This window comes from Sabethes cyaneus, chromosome 3 (assembly GCF_943734655.1).
Source record: "Sabethes cyaneus chromosome 3, idSabCyanKW18_F2, whole genome shotgun sequence".
Lineage (NCBI taxonomy): Eukaryota > Metazoa > Arthropoda > Insecta > Diptera > Culicidae > Sabethes > Sabethes cyaneus.
The window spans coordinates 49,259,808-49,278,268 of NC_071355.1; the positions used below are offsets into that span (position 1 = coordinate 49,259,808).

The 18,461-nt window shown below is 38.9% G+C and overlaps 2 protein-coding genes across 2 annotated transcripts; one reads left to right on the plus strand and one right to left on the minus strand.

Annotated features, from left to right (window-relative positions):
* Window positions 1-1,915: 1,915 nt before the first annotated feature.
* Window positions 1,916-4,262, plus strand: LOC128742352 (dolichyldiphosphatase 1-like). The gene is made up of 4 exons (XM_053838688.1): window positions 1,916-2,189; window positions 2,285-2,385; window positions 2,460-2,638; window positions 2,698-4,262. The coding sequence occupies exons 1-4, from the start codon at window positions 2,087-2,089 to the stop codon at window positions 3,056-3,058; spliced, it is 744 nt and encodes a 247-aa protein (XP_053694663.1). The 5' UTR covers window positions 1,916-2,086; the 3' UTR covers window positions 3,059-4,262.
* A 2,972-nt stretch (window positions 4,263-7,234) lies between these two features.
* LOC128742075 (vacuolar protein sorting-associated protein 11 homolog) lies at window positions 7,235-12,600 on the minus strand. Its single transcript, XM_053838285.1, has 6 exons — window positions 12,503-12,600; window positions 11,926-12,441; window positions 10,230-11,865; window positions 8,247-8,544; window positions 7,959-8,187; window positions 7,235-7,896 (listed from the first exon to the last, which is right to left on the minus strand). The coding sequence occupies exons 1-6, from the start codon at window positions 12,515-12,517 to the stop codon at window positions 7,351-7,353; spliced, it is 3,240 nt and encodes a 1,079-aa protein (XP_053694260.1). The 5' UTR covers window positions 12,518-12,600; the 3' UTR covers window positions 7,235-7,350.
* Between the last annotated feature and the right edge of the window lie 5,861 nt (window positions 12,601-18,461).

Genomic DNA, 18,461 nt, shown 5'->3' on the forward strand with positions numbered 1-18,461 from the left:
CATATAGCAAATGACACCTTAGCAAAATAAATATGAATGACGCGTTACATTTTTTTAAATTTAAAAGTAGATTATTTTTTGGCTGAATAAAGGTTGATGAGACGTCGATTAAGTGACTGGAAGAGCATTGCAAAACTATTTCTCGTTCTAAAAATAGAGTTGACAGTATTGCGCAAATTGGCCACTTAAAAACGCATAACAGCCTTTATTAAGCTTCATTGCAGCTTCGAAAGCAGCTACTAACAAGCCCGAAGCTTGATAAAATTACCAGATTTAGATGGTTTAGAGCTGAAAAAACGTTGTTATTTCTAAATCTAAACCATAGTTCAGCCACAGGATGAATAAAGGCAGCTATGAAAGCGTTTCATCAGTCTGAAATTGTTATTTGGGTCTGAGTGGGAAAACTTGACTGAAGTTTTTGGAGCGTCTTGGTAGAATACGAAACCTGAAGCTAAAGCAAAGAAAACTTTTTCCAAATGAAATTCTACTATTGATATTTATTCGCGACATACACTTATTTCGTCTATACGACTCGCAGGCTTCATCAGTGTGTTTTCTTTAGTTTCTGCGAAAACTTAGTTTTAGGTTTATAAAACCTTTGAAAGAAGTTCTTGAAATTAAAAGTTCTATCGTCTACTAAATTTTAAATTTTGATTAATCCCCCTAAACGTGAAATAAACTTTTGTCTTCAGTTTCAATACAACGTATTGATGTGTTCTGCGAAGTTTTAGAGCATAGTATTACAAGAAATGTTGCTGGAGACAGTAACTTTCTATTTGTTCAGCAGAAATACAAAAATCTCATTTCGTATATATGAATTCTCGCGTCACTTTTCATTTCGTCCAATGTAACAAATGTAAACAAATCCGGTTTATCACAACAAATTATTGCTCTTTTTAAACTCTATGTTATACAAAAACACCTGCCCAAATAGAATTATTTTGAGGTGAAAAAATTAGCATTATCAAAATGTCCAATGTGCACATTCGAATTACGAATGACTGACTGTTACTTCGGTCGTTCTCATCTGATGTCCAAAGTGCAAAAAAAATCAAAACAAACCCAATCTGTACATTGGACGTTTAGCAAGTGAAAGTTTTTTTTCGCATTTTAAGTGAAACAAGCGGTCTAATATTGAAAAATAATCTCGAAAATAGCGTAGCACGGCAACGCACGTATTTTACGGTGATTTCGCTTAATTTATGTGCAATAGCCTGGAAAAATCAAACCGTCCAAAGTACAGCATGAGATGGTAAACAGTCCAATGTAACTTTTTCCATAATAAACCAAAACTGCTTAGTTTGAATTAGATTTTTAAAATCTCCGTTAAATATTGAATGTTATTATTCATCAACCACGTTGAGTGAATGACTGAAAATTATTTCATTTTGAAACAATTTAAAATTCAATTCGAAGAACTTCGATCTCGTTTTTCTCAATATGGTGGAATTGTTACATTGGACGAAATCAAAAGTGACGCGAGAATTGTTATAATCAGTTTTTCTATTTTAGCTCTTTTTGTAGTCGTTGTATGACTTTTTCATACACTACAAAGTTGTAAAATACATAATTTTGCTGAATCTAGTATACCTCTATCTTTGCTTGTTTAGGAACTGTGGAACTTTTAAAATAAAAAATATTCTAATTTTAATCCCTAATTACTGTAAACAGAGCACTGCTAAATCCAGACGACTTACCCTCTGTTTAAACATTAACAAATTTGAGTTTTATTATTTTGCCGTGTAATTAAATTTCAGTTGATCGATTTTCCGTTGTATCCTGCGAACGCACTCCAAACTCGACAAACTAACGTGTTCGTAAAATAGCCACTCTGTTTCCCACAGTGACCAAAAATATGACAACACAACTTTTGCAACGCTGTCGTCCTCATCCAGTCGTCAATACAATCAAACTGACCAATCACGGTGCTCGTGCTGTGTTGTGCGACCAGGTCAGACGCAAGGCAGCAGCAGCAGAAGAGATTTCATCGGGTGAAGAAAAAAAATAAAGCCTCGCAAAAGGATTCACTGCAAAAATATTAGCAGGAGCAAATGTCACAACAAAAATAAAGCGATAAAAACAGGTCATGGAAAAAATGTCCCCAGAAACGGAGTCGATTCTGCAGGCTTCATCGTTCAACGTTTCCGATTGGCAACCGATTACACTGACTTTGGTAGAATATCCTAAAGGTAAGTCGATCTTCGCTATTTGCAAGCATTAGATTCCGTTTAGTTCCAGTACGAATACAATCAGTTATTTGTATCCTAAATTTGATCCATTGCAGGAGATTTACTAGGAAAACTGCTGGCCTGGATTAGTTTGGCACCGTTAGGTATTGGTGCCGGCTTCGTGGCACTGATATTATTTCGACGTGATTTACATACCGTAAGCTTACGGATAATTTTACGCTAATCAGGTTTTGAATTAAATAAGACTTTTTTACTTTTCCGAATTTTTAGATTGTGTTTTTTATTGGCACTTTGTTCAACGAAGGTGTCAATATAATTTTGAAACACTGTATTCAAGAACCTAGACCAGTAAATCGATCACAAATTTGGACTGAATATGGAATGCCTTCTAGTCACTCGCAGTGTATGTGTTTTTTTGCACAATACGTACTACTCTTCATTTTTATAAGGTAAGGTAGCTTACAGTTCGTTGAAACTAGGGATTGATTTGGATGTTCGTTTATTGCAGACTGCATCACATGAACAATAATAACGCTCGAGCAGAGCGATTAGTGCGATTGCTTGTCCTAGCCGTATGCTGGGCAGTGACTTTCCTGGTATGTTTCGGCAGAGTTTATCTGCAATATCACAGCTTACAGCAGGTGCTGGTCGGTGCTCTAGTTGGAATGATTGTCGGAACGCTGTGGTTCCTTCTGACACATTGTTTCCTGACGCCCTACTTTCCCGTGGTCGTTTCTTGGCGGGTGTCTGAACTTCTGCTGCTACGAGATACCACTCTGATTCCGAACATTCTATGGTTTGAGTACACTGTCACCCGGCAGGAAGCCCGGGCTCGAGCCCGCAAACTAGTGAGCATGAAGTCGCAGTGACGTTTCTGGTCCATTTGATCGGACCATTTCAGCTACGCCCGGCGGTATGTTAAATAGAAAATTTACCCCTGCCCGTCGCAGCAACTTTATAACACAAGTCTGGCGCAGACAATTACGCATTACTCTGTACTAGCGTAAGTTTATCATGAACACAATCTCACATACATCTTGTAGCTACAGGAATAATCGACGCACAGAAACTTAACTTTAGGAACGGAGTTTGCAGCAAAGTCACCTATCATGAGTGAATTCCGATTGTTTTGGCATAATGGCTATGGGGTTTGGATGATCTACGAGTTTCTACTTTTTGTAATGCTGGTTTGAATAGTATAGAGCAGGATGCATTTAGGCAAATGTTTAAAGGCCATCACTTAGATTGCAATAAGGTAAAAGCGATAAACTAACGAGTCCATGTTGCTGGCTATCAATGAAGATCTCGATAATATCATCACCGCTATTCGTAAAAAATAACACCGAATTCGTTTATTCAACCTGGTTTGAAACGTGAACGGTGTTCATGTATACTTGGAGAATGACATATTCAAGGTTAAACTCTACTGAACTACATGTTCCTTCAAGTGGGATCATTGCATTGTTTCTTGGAAACTTTAAACCTTTTTTTAAAATTATCCAAGAAATTTCAAAAGTTTATTATGCCAAATAATTCACGAAATGATTTACGTTTGTGCGACAAATCTTTTGCCACCATAATACTTTTACATAGGAAAACATACGATTAGTTTACCTGTAAACATTCCTTGAGATAATTGATGGAAACCGTTTTCCTGATCATTGCTTTACTACCTATATTACCCCCTCGTTGTACGTCCGTCATGCGTGTAGACTGTAGAAGTTAACTTGAGAGAAAATGATCCCGTTCTATAAGGCGATCATCCTAGGCGAGACTTTAGACATTTTTGAGCGAAACAATCACATCTGTTGTAATCAATTATCGAATCGTCGGATTATCGCAAAGAATGGCCCCAGGCCGCTATTCAACACCTTCTGCAAACACAACTAACTATAATCAATAGGGATAGCCGAAAACAACACGTAGGTAAAGCAGGCTCTTAGTTCGCCCAACAATAAAAAAAATAAGACAAGACTTTTATTCCCTACCGGAGGGAATCGAATGCGATTATTGTAAAAGTTATTGAGTGTAGCTGTAATCCTCAAAAAAATAGATCAAATAAATGAGACAATTCGTCAGTAAAAATATATGTTGCTTATTTAGTTGATCTGTCGTTTTATGACAAGGCCAGCATAACCTAATTCCAGTCCCTCGCTGCGCCCGCCTTCGTTTGGTTTCAACCAGATTTCAGTTTTGCAGAATAAATGTAGGGGATTCACTTGTTCAGTCCGGCAAATCTTTTAGACAACTTCTGTATACTGGGCTGGTAAACGGCTGGATAATGCATACCGGCTATACTGCCGCTATTCGCATAACCGTCATATTTTCTATGGAGTTTCCTATATAAATGGGACTGTTATGCGAAGAGCGGCAGTATAGCAGAAGGAGAAGTTCACAACACCGTGTACTCCGAAGCTGGCTACTGAACTAAGACATGTTTTGTTTTGGCAGCTAAGAAAGATGGCAGCCCCCACGCGAGGCGCGGTGGCATGGCCCTAGTAAGGTAACCTGCCAAAACTAAATTTCTACGAAAAAGCAAGAACATTCGACTCGCAACATTCAGCATGGACAAAGGCGACGAAATAAGGGCATGGAATGGATGCGTGATACCTAGATCTGCAGATTGCTGAATTTCGTAGGTGGCAACCGGAACAGGTTGGATCCAGCTAATTCGGCATCGTAGCTCTGTAAGAAATCTAACGCAAAGAAAAGAAGATTTGGAAGATCTACGACGGAAAGGGCTGGTTTTATTAGAGCGAAGGGTCTATCAACGAAACGGGAGCTCTGTCTTCTTTACCAGAATGCAAAGTCATGTGATAGATTGGAAGGCGATCAACGACAAGATGTGTCTACTGATGATAAAGCTCGTTTCTTCAATTACAGCTTCATCCACGTGCAATGACTGCACGCACTGTGGCGTATGGATCACAAATGAAGCGAGCTACCTGTACCGCTTGGAGAGATTTCCATCCTACAGTTGACGAAATTCGGTAGGCTGCGGTTGGCCAGGCACGTCGTAAATATGTCGGACGACAGTTCGACGAAAACGGACCTCTCTCTTCAAGGATCCCCGGAACCAGAAACAAAGGGGCCCAGCGTGCGAGATAACTCGATCAGGTCGAAAGTGACTTGTGATTTCTTAAAGGCCTGGGAAATTTTGCACGAGTGACCCAAGATTGAGTTGGAGCTTGGAGGTAAACGACTGCTTGGAACAGCACGAGCCTCTATGCTGATGACGACAGCGGTGTGAGTTAACCAGAGATTTCTTAAAGAAAATCCAGTCTGTTTTCCTTGGATTATTGAATTGTTCACTGTTAAACGATGGAATCTAGATATAAACAATGGCATCATCTGATAAACTGGATTCATCAGAGACATACAACCAGCGCCCAAAATCTCTTGCCCAAATGCTTGTTTTCAATATTGCATACATTGACATTGTTAAATGTTAAGTTTTCATGTAGTTACTCACCCCCTGGTTACAGCCGAGCTGCTACATAATGTATGATGAGCGCTGGTATCACATCCGATTAGGACCAACTGGTTGACGGTCCTGCAATACTGCATAAGCGCAGCAAATTTCGATGGTGGTACTTTGTCCTTGTGACCTGTTAAACTTATATAGGTACCACAATTGGGTCTTGATTCCCTGTGATTGTCGGGATTTCCAGTTTTACGACATAAAATTAAAATTTACAAAAATTTATTATCAAGTCAACGGTTTTGTAAAGTAACATACAATGGTGTACTCGCTCTGCTTGTGTTGAAAACTCGTCGTTCTAACTTTAGAATAGAAGGAGGATCCTCTCACTTAATGTATATATGCTGTTCTGGAACTATTGTTGGCAATGTATTGGTGTGAGTGATGGTATCGTATTCTTCCCCACTTCACTGTCTCCTTGTCGGCACAAACAAGAAACAGGTAACCCTTTCTGAGCCGGTAGCTCATAAACTTCGGGCGTATAGCTTCGGGAGGATACTATTCTGTAATTAATTCAAGGTTTTCAATGCAGCTAATCCGTAGTTAATATAGTGTATGGATAATGACTAGACGTGATTGCGAAGCTGGTAGTCTCCACCCTATCACTAGGTGAAGCCGCTCCCGTTTAGTATAGTCTAGAACATCTTGAGGGTGCTGATCAACAGGAAGAAGTTTTGCCAAGGAAAAAGGAAGCCAGTTTTTTGGTCTATTAGATTGTGAGAACTGCTACGAGATACAACCTATGCTGTCTGTTTTGCGAACCTGTGAACTCAGGATCATCGAAGAGATTGAATGTCCTCCGTACAGTGAATCGCAGTCAGGTTTATAGATGTCCACCAGCTCTCTAACCTTCGGTCGATGAATTGTGCGCAATTCTTCCATATGGCACGCAGTAGAGTTCTCTGACTCACCATGCTATTAAAGGCTGTAATGCTCCAACAGGCTTCAATCCAGCTTGCCCTTTTCTGACGACACGATAACGAAGGATAACACGAAACGTGTGATGGTATCGTATACTTCTGTGTCTCGCATTAGCACATCACGATAAAACCTGTGTGCTGCTCGTGTGTTGCTGCAGCTCTGAAAGATTGTATAACCATTGCTATACGTATACGCCTTATTTTTTAAGGCGTTCGTTGCTTAGATTTTGGTGGTCCCGGCTTGCAAGGCCCTCGACTAAGCCCACTGTCTCGCAGAAGGAGCAACGTAATGGTTTTTGTATTTGTTTTAGGTTTCAGCGTGGAGGCTGTCATTGCTACAGGTACACAGCTAGTTCATTATCCTCAATCATTGCTCCATCCTCCAATCAATCTTGTTTCTGTCGACTGCTCTTTCTTGTTCACCATTCAACAGCACATCGAATTTTTTCCAACATCTGGCCACTTCCGATTTTTCCGTAATCAGATTGCTTTCCTTGTCGTTGCACATAACAGGAGTTGAAAAGATCCATCACCAATCAATTTTTCTTTCCTTTAATTTACAAAACCTTAAAAAATCGAAGTTTAGCTATGTGCATATGGTAAATATGTAATAATATATTCTTTTATTAATAATAGTTATACCGATAACTGCAGCGTATAGGTTCTCCAGGACCTTCTATATATATCTGCTGAAAAAAAATTATCTCCTTGGTATAAAGTAATTTCACAGATGAGCCTAATTAAAATGTCACATCCCAGTCTACTCAGCGAACGGATCCAGATTGCTGTCGTACTCCTGTTCAAAAGGATTTCCCGCATCTGCAGCTTTCTTCGCTTCCGCTCCATCGACAGCAAATGGATTTTTGGTATTATCATAACCAACCGAATCTTCCTCTTCCTCGAAAGGATTCTTGGCAGCTGCAGGAGCTGGTGCTACTGCTACTGCTACTTTACCGCTCGCGCTGGTCACCGCCTGAGGATAATTTGCCAACGTTGAGGGTGGTTTCGGACTACCATACGGAGACCGTTTGGGACTGCGATCGTCACGTAGTTTCAGCTGCTGTTGCACTAGAAGAGCTGCTTGATTTCGTTGACGAATGCGCTCTTGTTCCATCAGGCGGAGACGCATTTCACTTTCCTGTGCTTCCAAGCGTACCTGAGCGTGGCGGCCCTCCTCCTGGCGCATTCTAGCCTCAGCTCCTGCGCCGTAGTTTCCGTAGGGCTTGGAACTCGTATCAGCCAGACGTATTTGTTCGGTTCGCTTTGCCAGATTCCGCACGTCGGTCTCAGTGGATGTCGCTAGAGGCTAAAATAAATGAATATTATACATTAGACATCGGTAAAACGATATTTCATTAGACTGCTTACCTCAGAATGACGGTCTTGTTCCTCAACGATGAGCAATTTGTTGAATAAACCTCGACCAAAGTATTCGGCTACCACGGAAAATGGTTCCGAGGATCGATCGAGCAAATTGTGGAACACTTCATGCTGACCACGGGATTCACTCTGAGCTCGAAATGCATCCATTAGTTGAATATTTTTCTTATTGCACACTGGGCAGTCCCGTTCGGTTTCCGAATAACCACGAATGCAGCTGTAAAAGCAGAGATGACTCATTTCGATAACCACATTTTAATCTAGAATTTAACTCACTCTTGATGGTAGGAATGTCTGCACAAGAAAAACAATGCCGGCCAGGATAGAGGTTGTTTGCAGGTATCGCAAACCGTATTCCGGAACTCAACATTACCGTCCTGCAGTTGTTTGATGTGTTTCTTGATGGACACCGATTCTTCGTTGTATTCATGCGTTAGGTCTTCATCGTGCCGTGTCGATTCCTGTTCCTTTTGAAATACCTGCATAAAGTAGTCGCGCACCGGCAACAGTGTTGGTCCATTGTCCACTGCCAGGCAGTTGAGAATCTGCAATGGCGCCTGCAGCTTTTCCTGGGCTGTAAAGAAATCGTAAGAATTTTTGTAGAACATTTCATATATCTGGTATTGGAGGAACTAGATGTATCTTGGGATGGATCTTTCATAGTAGTTGCCCAAGTGTATAATAAAACTTAAATTGTTACTTGGATGGGCTTCAGTAACTGCTGTAGTTGGTTTTGCTGCGGCTAAACGTGATCGAATCTAGTTTGTATCAGACCGGATTACACTCAAGTACTTTTTTTACACGGTTTGTTTTTTCGAATATTGAGAACGGGGCTATTTAGGGACCGTTCATTTATTTCTCAATACGTTTGAGAGAGGCCCGACATTCGTCACGTGTTTTGTAAATGGTCCCTAAATTGGACCGTTCTTGAGTAATCGAAAAAAAACAAACCGTGTAAAAAAAGACTCGAGTGTAATCTTTGTCGAGTACCAATATCCAAAAGCACGTTATAATTTACGAGGTGGAATTCACGACACACTGCTCCGTGTTATTTATGAAACAACTTGTGCTGCTTCTCATTTGAGATGGGTTGGAAGCGGGGTAGGTTTCTTCAGAAGATCCAGAGTAGTTTTGATAGGTCTGCCAAGAAAAACTTCCACTTCTAGTAATTCGAATTGTACCTAGTACCTCATTGGTGACTAAATGAACGTTCATTGAGTTATTAATGAGGTACTAGCATTGTAGCACCATAACCACATAAGATACAAAAGCAAAGTCGTAGGCTTAAACCGTCATTAGACATTACCCTTCTTTATCGACAGACTTCGCAGCCGGCTGTTTAGAGTACAGGAAAATTACGGGGCCAGTGTAACGATCCTACTGACTCTATCAAGCAAGCACCGCCAAGCCGAGGTTCGAACATGTGACGACTGGCTTGTTAGACCAGCATTGTACCTCGAAGCTGCTTTGCACATGGAAATAGCGCATAACCTATGTGCAAAACCATGAAACACAACCACAAAGAATCACCCAAGTCTTGCTTGTTGACCAACAGCAGACGGCCGACTGTGATCAGCAGTCGGGTAGTTGAACACGGTCGAAATCTGGACAATACCGATGATTACCAACGCGATGAAGCACCGAACTGTTTGTCGCGACAATAGTACAACGTAACTCTGCCGAAATGGTTTATTGCGCGAGACAGCGATATTCTGTATCACGGGTATTCAACCCCCACAGCCTGTCTACAGACTCGTGTATTATTACGATATCTGACAAAGTGGAGATTAAAGCAAACTGCTGTTCTGCATATGGGCGGAGTGTGGGAAAATGTGGTTCGATCGGTGAAAACAGCCGAACGTGGCCAGTCTTAGACACTCCACGGAAGCCAAACTTCGAAACGCTAGTGACTGTTATTTACGAAACGGAGGCGATGATAAATTCCAGGCTACTTACTTTCGTGGCACTGGAGTCGTCCGATCAACAGGCGCTTACGCCTAATCATTTTTTATTGGAAGTTCAACTGGGACCAAGACTGTTACACACAAGCAGGTTGTGATAAGTGATTCGAAACAGACACTGAAGAAACCTGCAAGCCGTAGGCAAAATGCGTATTTATCGAGAATAAAATTTGTAATGGGTTTTGATCAGATAAAAAGTTTTCTTTCAGTAATTTTCGTATTCCACTAAGACGCAGGGGCCTTTTAACCCAATGCCCTTCTGGCATACAAAAAAAAGACGCTCATAAAAAGTTCTTACCTATAACCTGTAGCACTTGGGACAGCAGTTTCGGCGGAGCACCAGTATCATTCTTCAACCCATTCAATGCCAGCAACCAAAGAGTGGCATCACTCTGGCCAAGTTTTCTGCAGTATGCCATCAGATTTTCATAATCCTTATTTTTCAAACAGTGCCGTATGATCAAATGGTAAAGTTTGTCTTCCTCGTAGATATACATTACACCGGGCCAGAACTGATACACTCGACACTGGATGAGCACATGATTCTTATCATAACATTCGGCATTGTTTCTCAGCACTTCTAGTAATTTACGCTCGATCGCAGGTTCTTGCTGCCAGCGATACAGATAGTGTTCAATCAAACTGTTGTATACAAATTTACTGCAAGATGGAAGGTTTCTAATCAGATGCTCCAAAAAATCAATCAGCAATTCTTCATCCGAGAAGAGATGGATGAAATCCTCCGGATTATCACATTTGCTGTTGAGTCCATCATCGATCGAGTTATTCCGTTCATCGTTGCCAAAGTGATCTTGCAACAAATTCGTCCCTAACGCATTTCCCGCAACGTAATCTGAGCATAGTTTTTTCAAAAGCTGAATTGTTTCTTCGGGACAGTTTTCCATAAGTAGTAATCCATATTTTTTAATATGTATCTCAGCCTCCGAAAATTCCAACTGTTGTATGTAATTCAAAGCAGCATCATAACGGCGCAGGTCTTCCGTGAGGATACTAAGACACAAGTCGTGTTTTCCGTGTAATTTGGCCAAAGATAGAGCCTGCTCTACGGAGGCATTTCGACAAACTTTTATCGCAACGTCCACATCGAACAAGTTGAGCTTATTTTCATTTTCCAGAAATTGCCGCAACTGTTCCGTACGATCAAGCCGAGTGAAACAGTTTAACAACAACGTTGTATGATCCGCTGATGCACGACCAGATTTATGGATTGCCTGCAGATAGTCCGTTAGATAGTGGATGTGTCGGGCATCCAAGAATCGACGAATTACGTACGATGGCTCTAGAAATCCAATCGTTTTGATGTACTGATCTACCGATCCGGAGAAGTCACCCTTACTGTACAAATGATCACCGTATTGCTTGAAAATTCCAGCCAAACCATCAGCGTCGTATTGATTGCTTTTCGCTATCCGCACCGCAATGTCGTATAAATTCTTTCTAAACAACAAATTTAGCTTGCTTTGCAAATCTTTCTCGTCTAGATGTAGAATCTGTTTGCTTTCCGTTAAAATGTAACATGATCCAAATTCCGTAAGAAATGCAACCACCTCCTCAATGGGACAAGTAAAAACAATAAATTTGTTCTGAATATCAATAACTGTCAGCACATATCCGTTGGCATTTGCACCGCTGGTTCGAGAATTTTTCGACACAATTAACAGATGCGATCGGAACCAATGCAATAGCGTTTTCTTTCCCGCCAGTGCGTAGCAAGGTCCCCTGCCATCTGAGGTGTAGCAATAAATGGCGTCATCTCGACCAACCATAAAATGGCCCTCGTTATGACCCGTCTGCAGTGCACAGCAACCCACCGGTGAATTGATGGTATCCAGTATTACTCGAATTTCCTTATCGCGACTTTGTAAATTATACAGGTAAACACCGGAATCCGAACAGACAAACATTTGAGTGATCTAGAAGTATCAAAACATTAAATCACATATTTAGCCTTACGATAGGTACTTCTCCCATACTTTACTAAAATGCTTAAATGCGATTCCAGTTATTGATGCCGTGCCAGCGGTAAGCTGTTTCAAGGTTTTCGATCGATCTCGACTAGCGTCGCCTCGGTATAGAGAAATGCTCCCCTTTGCAAAACCAATTGCCATAAACTGGCCTCCTTCCGAAATAGCCAAAGCACTTGGAACGGAAACCATCATACGAACGGTGCGAAATAGCTGTGCTCCCGCCACCGGGGATATTTTGTTTAGATTCCATACCTTGTACGATGGTCCGTTTACGTCTTCTCCGACGGTAATAAGCACATTCATTTGCTTCGCAACATCACACAACAGTATGGAACCTTCATGTCCTTTAAAGCTGACCGGTTCCCAAGATCGGGTGAAAGTATGAATCATCCCATCAGCATCGCATATTATAAACAAATTGCTGCCACTGGCAGTCGCTGTGATCCGTGCTCCTTGTAACGTTTGTGCCACTTGCTCCTTGTCGACTCCTTTGCGGAGATCGAAAAAGGTAAACTTCCGCCACTAGTGGAAATATGATAGTTTAATAAATTTGGTTAATAAATCAATAGTTTTACGATATTACCTCGAAAATTGCCATTTATAGGGCGGATAAACTTTTAAGAAACCCAACAGAGAATATTCACCAAAAAAAAAACTATCGATTATTTTGTTTTCTTAGGCTGTGAACCATTTCGCGAAATTTTTTTTTTTTTTTTTTTCTTCTCGCTTGGTTTGGCGCAGACCGAGGGGTCCATATCAGCCATGTCATATCATTGTAACAATGTTTACATTTAGAACTTAGTAAACGAGCGCGTTTTGGAATAAATTCAAATTGAAGAAGTGGTGGTTGTGAACAGTGTTAAATGCTTAATTTTAATTCTTTAAGGAATTTCGCGTATTGTATGATCTTATCTATTTGGTTTTCCGCAAGAATGGAAGTTATGTCAATTTTATTATAGAGAACAGGATATTTACTTCTGATACTATTGTGTTTAGGACAATCATGTAAAATGTGTACCGTGTGTTCCGTTATATTACAGTGTTCACAATTATCATTTGCGATTAAACCCCATAAGCAAAGTCTATCCTTAGTGGCAGTATGGCCTGATCTGAGTCTGTTGATAGTTACTGTGTATTCAGTAGAAATTTCAAAATTTTTAAACCATGGATCCAATGTAAGTTCTGGCATGATTTTGCGGTGATAACATCCTTTGGTTTCAGACAATGTTTTATACCGTTCTTTCCAGAAGCAAATCGTTTCGTTTCTAAAGCTTAGTATCAAGTCATTTTTGGTGAGCGATGTGTCTTCAATGCGTGTTCTTTCTGTACCAAGCTTTGCAGCTTGGTCTGCTCTCTCGTTTCCAGTCAAACCAATGTGCCCTGGAATCCATTGTATTGTGATACTTTCTATGTCTGATTGACTTACTAATCCGAATAGTTTACCAATGAGATAGTTATCCGATGATTTGTCGCCTTGAATTAGCTTGGCTGCACTTTTGGAGTCTGTAAAAATGACCGCCGTCTTAATACGTTTAGTAATTAAGTATTCAACTGCTTTAATGATGGCTATAATCTCAGCGTTCATTATGGTAATTTGGGTTTTCAGTCTTCCACTGTAAGACAGCATTTGTTGTTTGTCGTAGTAGCCGTAGCCAGTTTTACTATTAATTTTTGAACCATCAGTATAAATGTGATATGAATTTTTGTATTGTGTATTAATTATTCTTACAACGATTTGTTTTTGGATGGTAACGTTTGATTTTTTTGTTAAATTATCTATTTCAGATTTAACTGTGATTTTATTTGTTCGTTGATAGTTTATTTTTTTAGCAAGTTGTAATATGTGATAGTTGTTAATGCTTGCAATGTATTCCAGGTAAGTCATGTATTTGTCTTCACTGTCAGTTTGTATGAAATGGTACAAAAAAGGTGTCAATGGGGTATTGTCATTATAAATTAACTTAACTATTTCTTTAAAAGCTAGTATTTCAGCTCTTTCTTTTAGCGGTAAAATGCCTGATTCAGCTAAGATGACGTGGTTAGGAGTGGACTTGAGATATCTCATAGATACTCTAATATACAAGTGTTGGACGGTTTCTAACTTGGAGAATGAGGTTTTGGAGGTTCCTGCAATTACCGTCAGACCGTAATCAAGGTGTGGTTGTACTATTGCTTTTGCAATACGCAACATAGTTTTCGGGTGTGCACCGTTTTTCTTTTTGGCTAGCATTTTAAGTATGTTAATTTTTCGTTTAGCTTTGGCAACTGTAGTTTGTATATGCTTATTGTAATTAAGTTTATAATCTATAAAGATTCCTAAAAATCTATGTATGGTTTTAATTTCAACCGGGAAGTTGTTGAGTTGAATATTTGTGTTTGGATGAAAAGTATTATAAAAAATCATGGCCCCGCTCTTGTCAGGGTTGATTACCATGTCAAGTTCGGAGAAGATATTGGATAATTGTGCCAGGAAAGTATTCATCTTATCGGTAGCATTGCACAAATTATTAGCCTTTACAGAACTGTAAAGTCGTCTGCGTATTGAACTAATATTTTGTCTTGCGTTGATATTGAGTGCGTTTGAATTGTATACATGTTGAATAACGTTGGTGAGAGGGGGCAACCCTGAGGAAGTCCCTTGTTCGTAGTTCTGTTTATTACAGTTCCATCTGCAAGCGTAAGAGAAACATTTCTTAGTTTAAGATAGTGGTAAATCCAATTGGTTATTGATTGTGGAACGTTTCTATTTTCTAGAATTGTTAACAATTTAGTTATATTGACGTTATCGAACGCCTTACTAAGGTCCAGGAAAGTGGCAATAATAGTCTGTCCGTCTCGTTTACTTTGTTTGACATGGGATAACAGTGTATTCATACAGTTAGATGTCGATATCTTACTTTTAAAGCCGAAGGAATATAACGGTATTAATTTGTTTTGTTCAATATATGTAGATAATTTCCGTTTAATGCAAAAATTAACTATTTTCAAAATGACACATAACATTGACAAGGGTCTGTATGAAATAGCTAGATTCGGATCCTTGTTTGGTTTTAAGATGGGAATAATTTTTGTGTTTCTCCAATCTTCAGGGATAGTCCCGTCATTGGCCGTGACCTCCATTATTTCTATAATTCGAGATAGTAAGTGGAAGTTCATATTTTTTAAAATGTAAAATGAGATACCGTCTGTACCAGGAGTTGATGTGCTTTTCTTACTGTTTATTAGTTTTATAACTTCATGAATATTGATTTTTATTGAGTCATTAGTTGGTTTGGGGTAAAAGTCAATTTCTTCCGCTTGTGGGAAGTTGGTGTCCATAAACTGGGTTGCTACTGAGTGGTCATTTAAAAGGCTTACGTTATTTTTTGAAGGAAATCCTCCGCCTATTCTTTTAACGGTATTCCAGAGAGTTTTTTGGTCCATGTCTGGATTAATAGAGTCGATTAGCTCGTTCCAACTTTGTCTGGAAGCTGTCCTAATCATCCTTTTCAGTTTAGCTTTGGATTTCTTGAATTCAATAGGCGTTTTTGACAAGCTATCGCCCGCTTAGAGGCGCTGCATAAAAAAAGTGATGAAAAGTAAAATCGCTGTCAAACTCCATACATTTTTGAAAAAAACTGAAATAAAATGCATTTTTTGATTAACCCTTTCAATTGTCAGGATTTTAGATAGCGAAATATTGGAAGAAATTTGTTTATCTACGTTAAGGTTAGTGAAAATATTCGAATTAATTAACTTTATGGCAGAAAAATGTTAATGTTTGATTTTGTACCGCATAAAACAAAAGTACATAGAGTCAGCTGTAAAGTTTACATATCCTGGATAGAGAATCACCAATTATTTTCAGTCTTCAGCGTTTTCCAATGTGTTTTTAAGCGCTAACGGATTTATTTTTTTGATTAGCATCATCTGCACCAAGAACCAAACATATAACCTATCAGTTCGTAACCATAAATACACTTGCGAAGCTCTAATAATCTCCCGAAGCAGGAACAATATATATCAAATGAAAGGTAATGCTTTTTCTTACCTCTATTATCCATTTTCATCATTCCCACTTTTGGTAATTCAATAAAATATTACATTTAAAGTCGAGTTCCATATAGGTGCCAGCAAGCATTTTGGGAATTGCACTTTTTTTGTAGTTCCAATAATCACAACCAGGTAGCGAACGGTTGCTCTTAGTTTTGCTCGAATTCGCCTATGTAGTTTTCATATGTTTGATTTCGGTAGTATTTAATCAAGTGACTGTTTTTAATCTTGTGTTGTTCATTAATTTCCTTATTCCACCAAGGTTTAGGAATTCGATTGCTATTAGAACGATAGAATTTAGCCTTATTAATTTGTTCTCCCAAAACAGTTATAAGGTCAGCTCCGCAACTTATAGAAGAGGGGTGGAGGTTATTAATATTTTCGATTGCATGTGTTTTGTTTACACATTCAGTAGGAAAGTTATAATTTTTAGTGCCGTTTTGGATGCTGAATTTTATTATTTTATGGTTGCTAAAAATTTCATCGTGAATAACATTCCAGTCAATTTTACATGCTATTTCAGGAGAAGCGAAGGTAAGATCAATAACCGACGGTTGACTATCTGGAGGTTTAATAAGCGTAGCGGTACCGTCATTGAGCATGACTAGGTCTGTATTATCAAAAAGATTAGCAATCAGTTCACCTCGGGGACAGGTAGAACGTTGCGGATTCCAAGTTTGGTTATGTGCGTTAAAATCACCCGCAATTATTGTGTTTAAATTAAATTTTTCTATCTCATATATGATTTTATTTAATGGATCTCTTATTTCATGGTTTCGAATTGGCAATGGTGGTACATAAATAGATGTTATAATCATTGTTGGTTCTGTGTTTAAAGTTTTAATGGCTATTGCTTCTACTGGGTTGTGTTGTGGGAGTTTTACTATTTCAAACCTTAGTTCTTTTCTAATTAAAATTCCTACCCCACCGTATCCAGCGGGTCTTGAGTGCTTAATAAATGTATATCCCTTAAAATCAAAGTTTTCATTAGGTCTCATCCAAATTTCTTGTAATAGTGCGATATCGATTTTATTTTTTGAAAGGAAGTGTATAAGTAATTTACGTGTATCTGTGGGTCTGATGCTAGTAATGTTGTGTTGCATGATGTTTAAATTTTTGTATTTATCCATTGTTGGTTGAAAGAGGGATATGATCGTTATTTAACTGTATTACTTCCGGATTTAATAAGGATTGTATTTGGTCGCTTATGTCAATCAAGAAAATGTCAGAGTCTATTGAGTTTTTACGATGTTTATACTGTTCTGAATGTTTGATGATAGAAGAGTGTATTGTTTTGATCTTATGCATTAGAGTATTTAAATTTAGTTCTTTAAAAAGTTGTTCCTTTACCTGTTTAACGATGTTATCAAACTCTATTCTATCCAAGGAATCGTTTGTATGCGACCGTTGGTTAGTGGTGACGTTTGCTAAGGTTCGTTGGTACTGAAGCTGTGTGAAGTTGTTAAAATTTCGTGTTTGTGGTTCTGTTACGGGCTGTTGATCGGGGAGTTGTGGAAAATCTCTTATTGAATCGATTCTGTGTTGTACCCTCTGATATTTAGGGAACTTGTTTGCGGCTTCGAGAAACGTGAGCTTATCAGTCGCCATAGCATAGCGAATCTTATCTTGCCTGGCTCTTTCCGGGCAATCTCTGCTATTTGCTGGATGTGCACCAAAGCAATGCACGCACTTGGGTGTTGTAGTACATTCTTTATCACTATGATTGTGACCACAATTGACGCAACGGGGCTCTTTGGTTCGGCAAGCTTTGGATTTATGCCCGTATCTCCAACATAGGCTACACATTTTAAGCGGAAAAATATAATAGTCGACTTTTGTATCAATTCCAAAGATTGAAACTTGATCGGGGAGCGTTTGTCCTTCAACATAAATTTTAACAGTGTATGTGGGTACAAGGTTATCATCAATCTTTCTGCTTATACGTTCTATCTTTGTCACTTTCTTGTTTCCTGCGTTCATGTTTTCTAGGATTTCTGCTTCTGAAAGCGAAGGGGGTACATTTCGAATGACTCCGATTGTTTCTCTTAGCATGTTCGGGATATAGATTTGTAACTTAAATTCGTCTGTTAATATTTTTGAGTTTAGAAGAACTTCAGCGTCTCTGGGTTTATCAAATGATATTCTAAATCGTCCTTGTCCTGCTGCCTTTAATTCTTTGTATTTTTTTATACCGACTTTATATAAGATTTTTGCAAGTTCCATCGGGTGAATTGTTTTTGGGGTTGTTTTATTTTCGGTTTTGTTTTCATCTGGTAGTTTTTGTCTCTCAATAAAGAAAATGGTGCTGGTTGTATTTTTAATCCAGTTATCTTTGTATACTTTGTTTAATGATGGATTTGTGTTCTTTGTTTTCTGTAGTTGTTCTGTTGTATTGGAATTAATTTGGGTTTTGTGATTTTGTGAACTGGTTGATTGATTCGGAAAATCGTCTGTAATCATTTTATCTGTGATGTCCTCTTGAGATTTGGTATTCTTATCTGTTTTTTTCT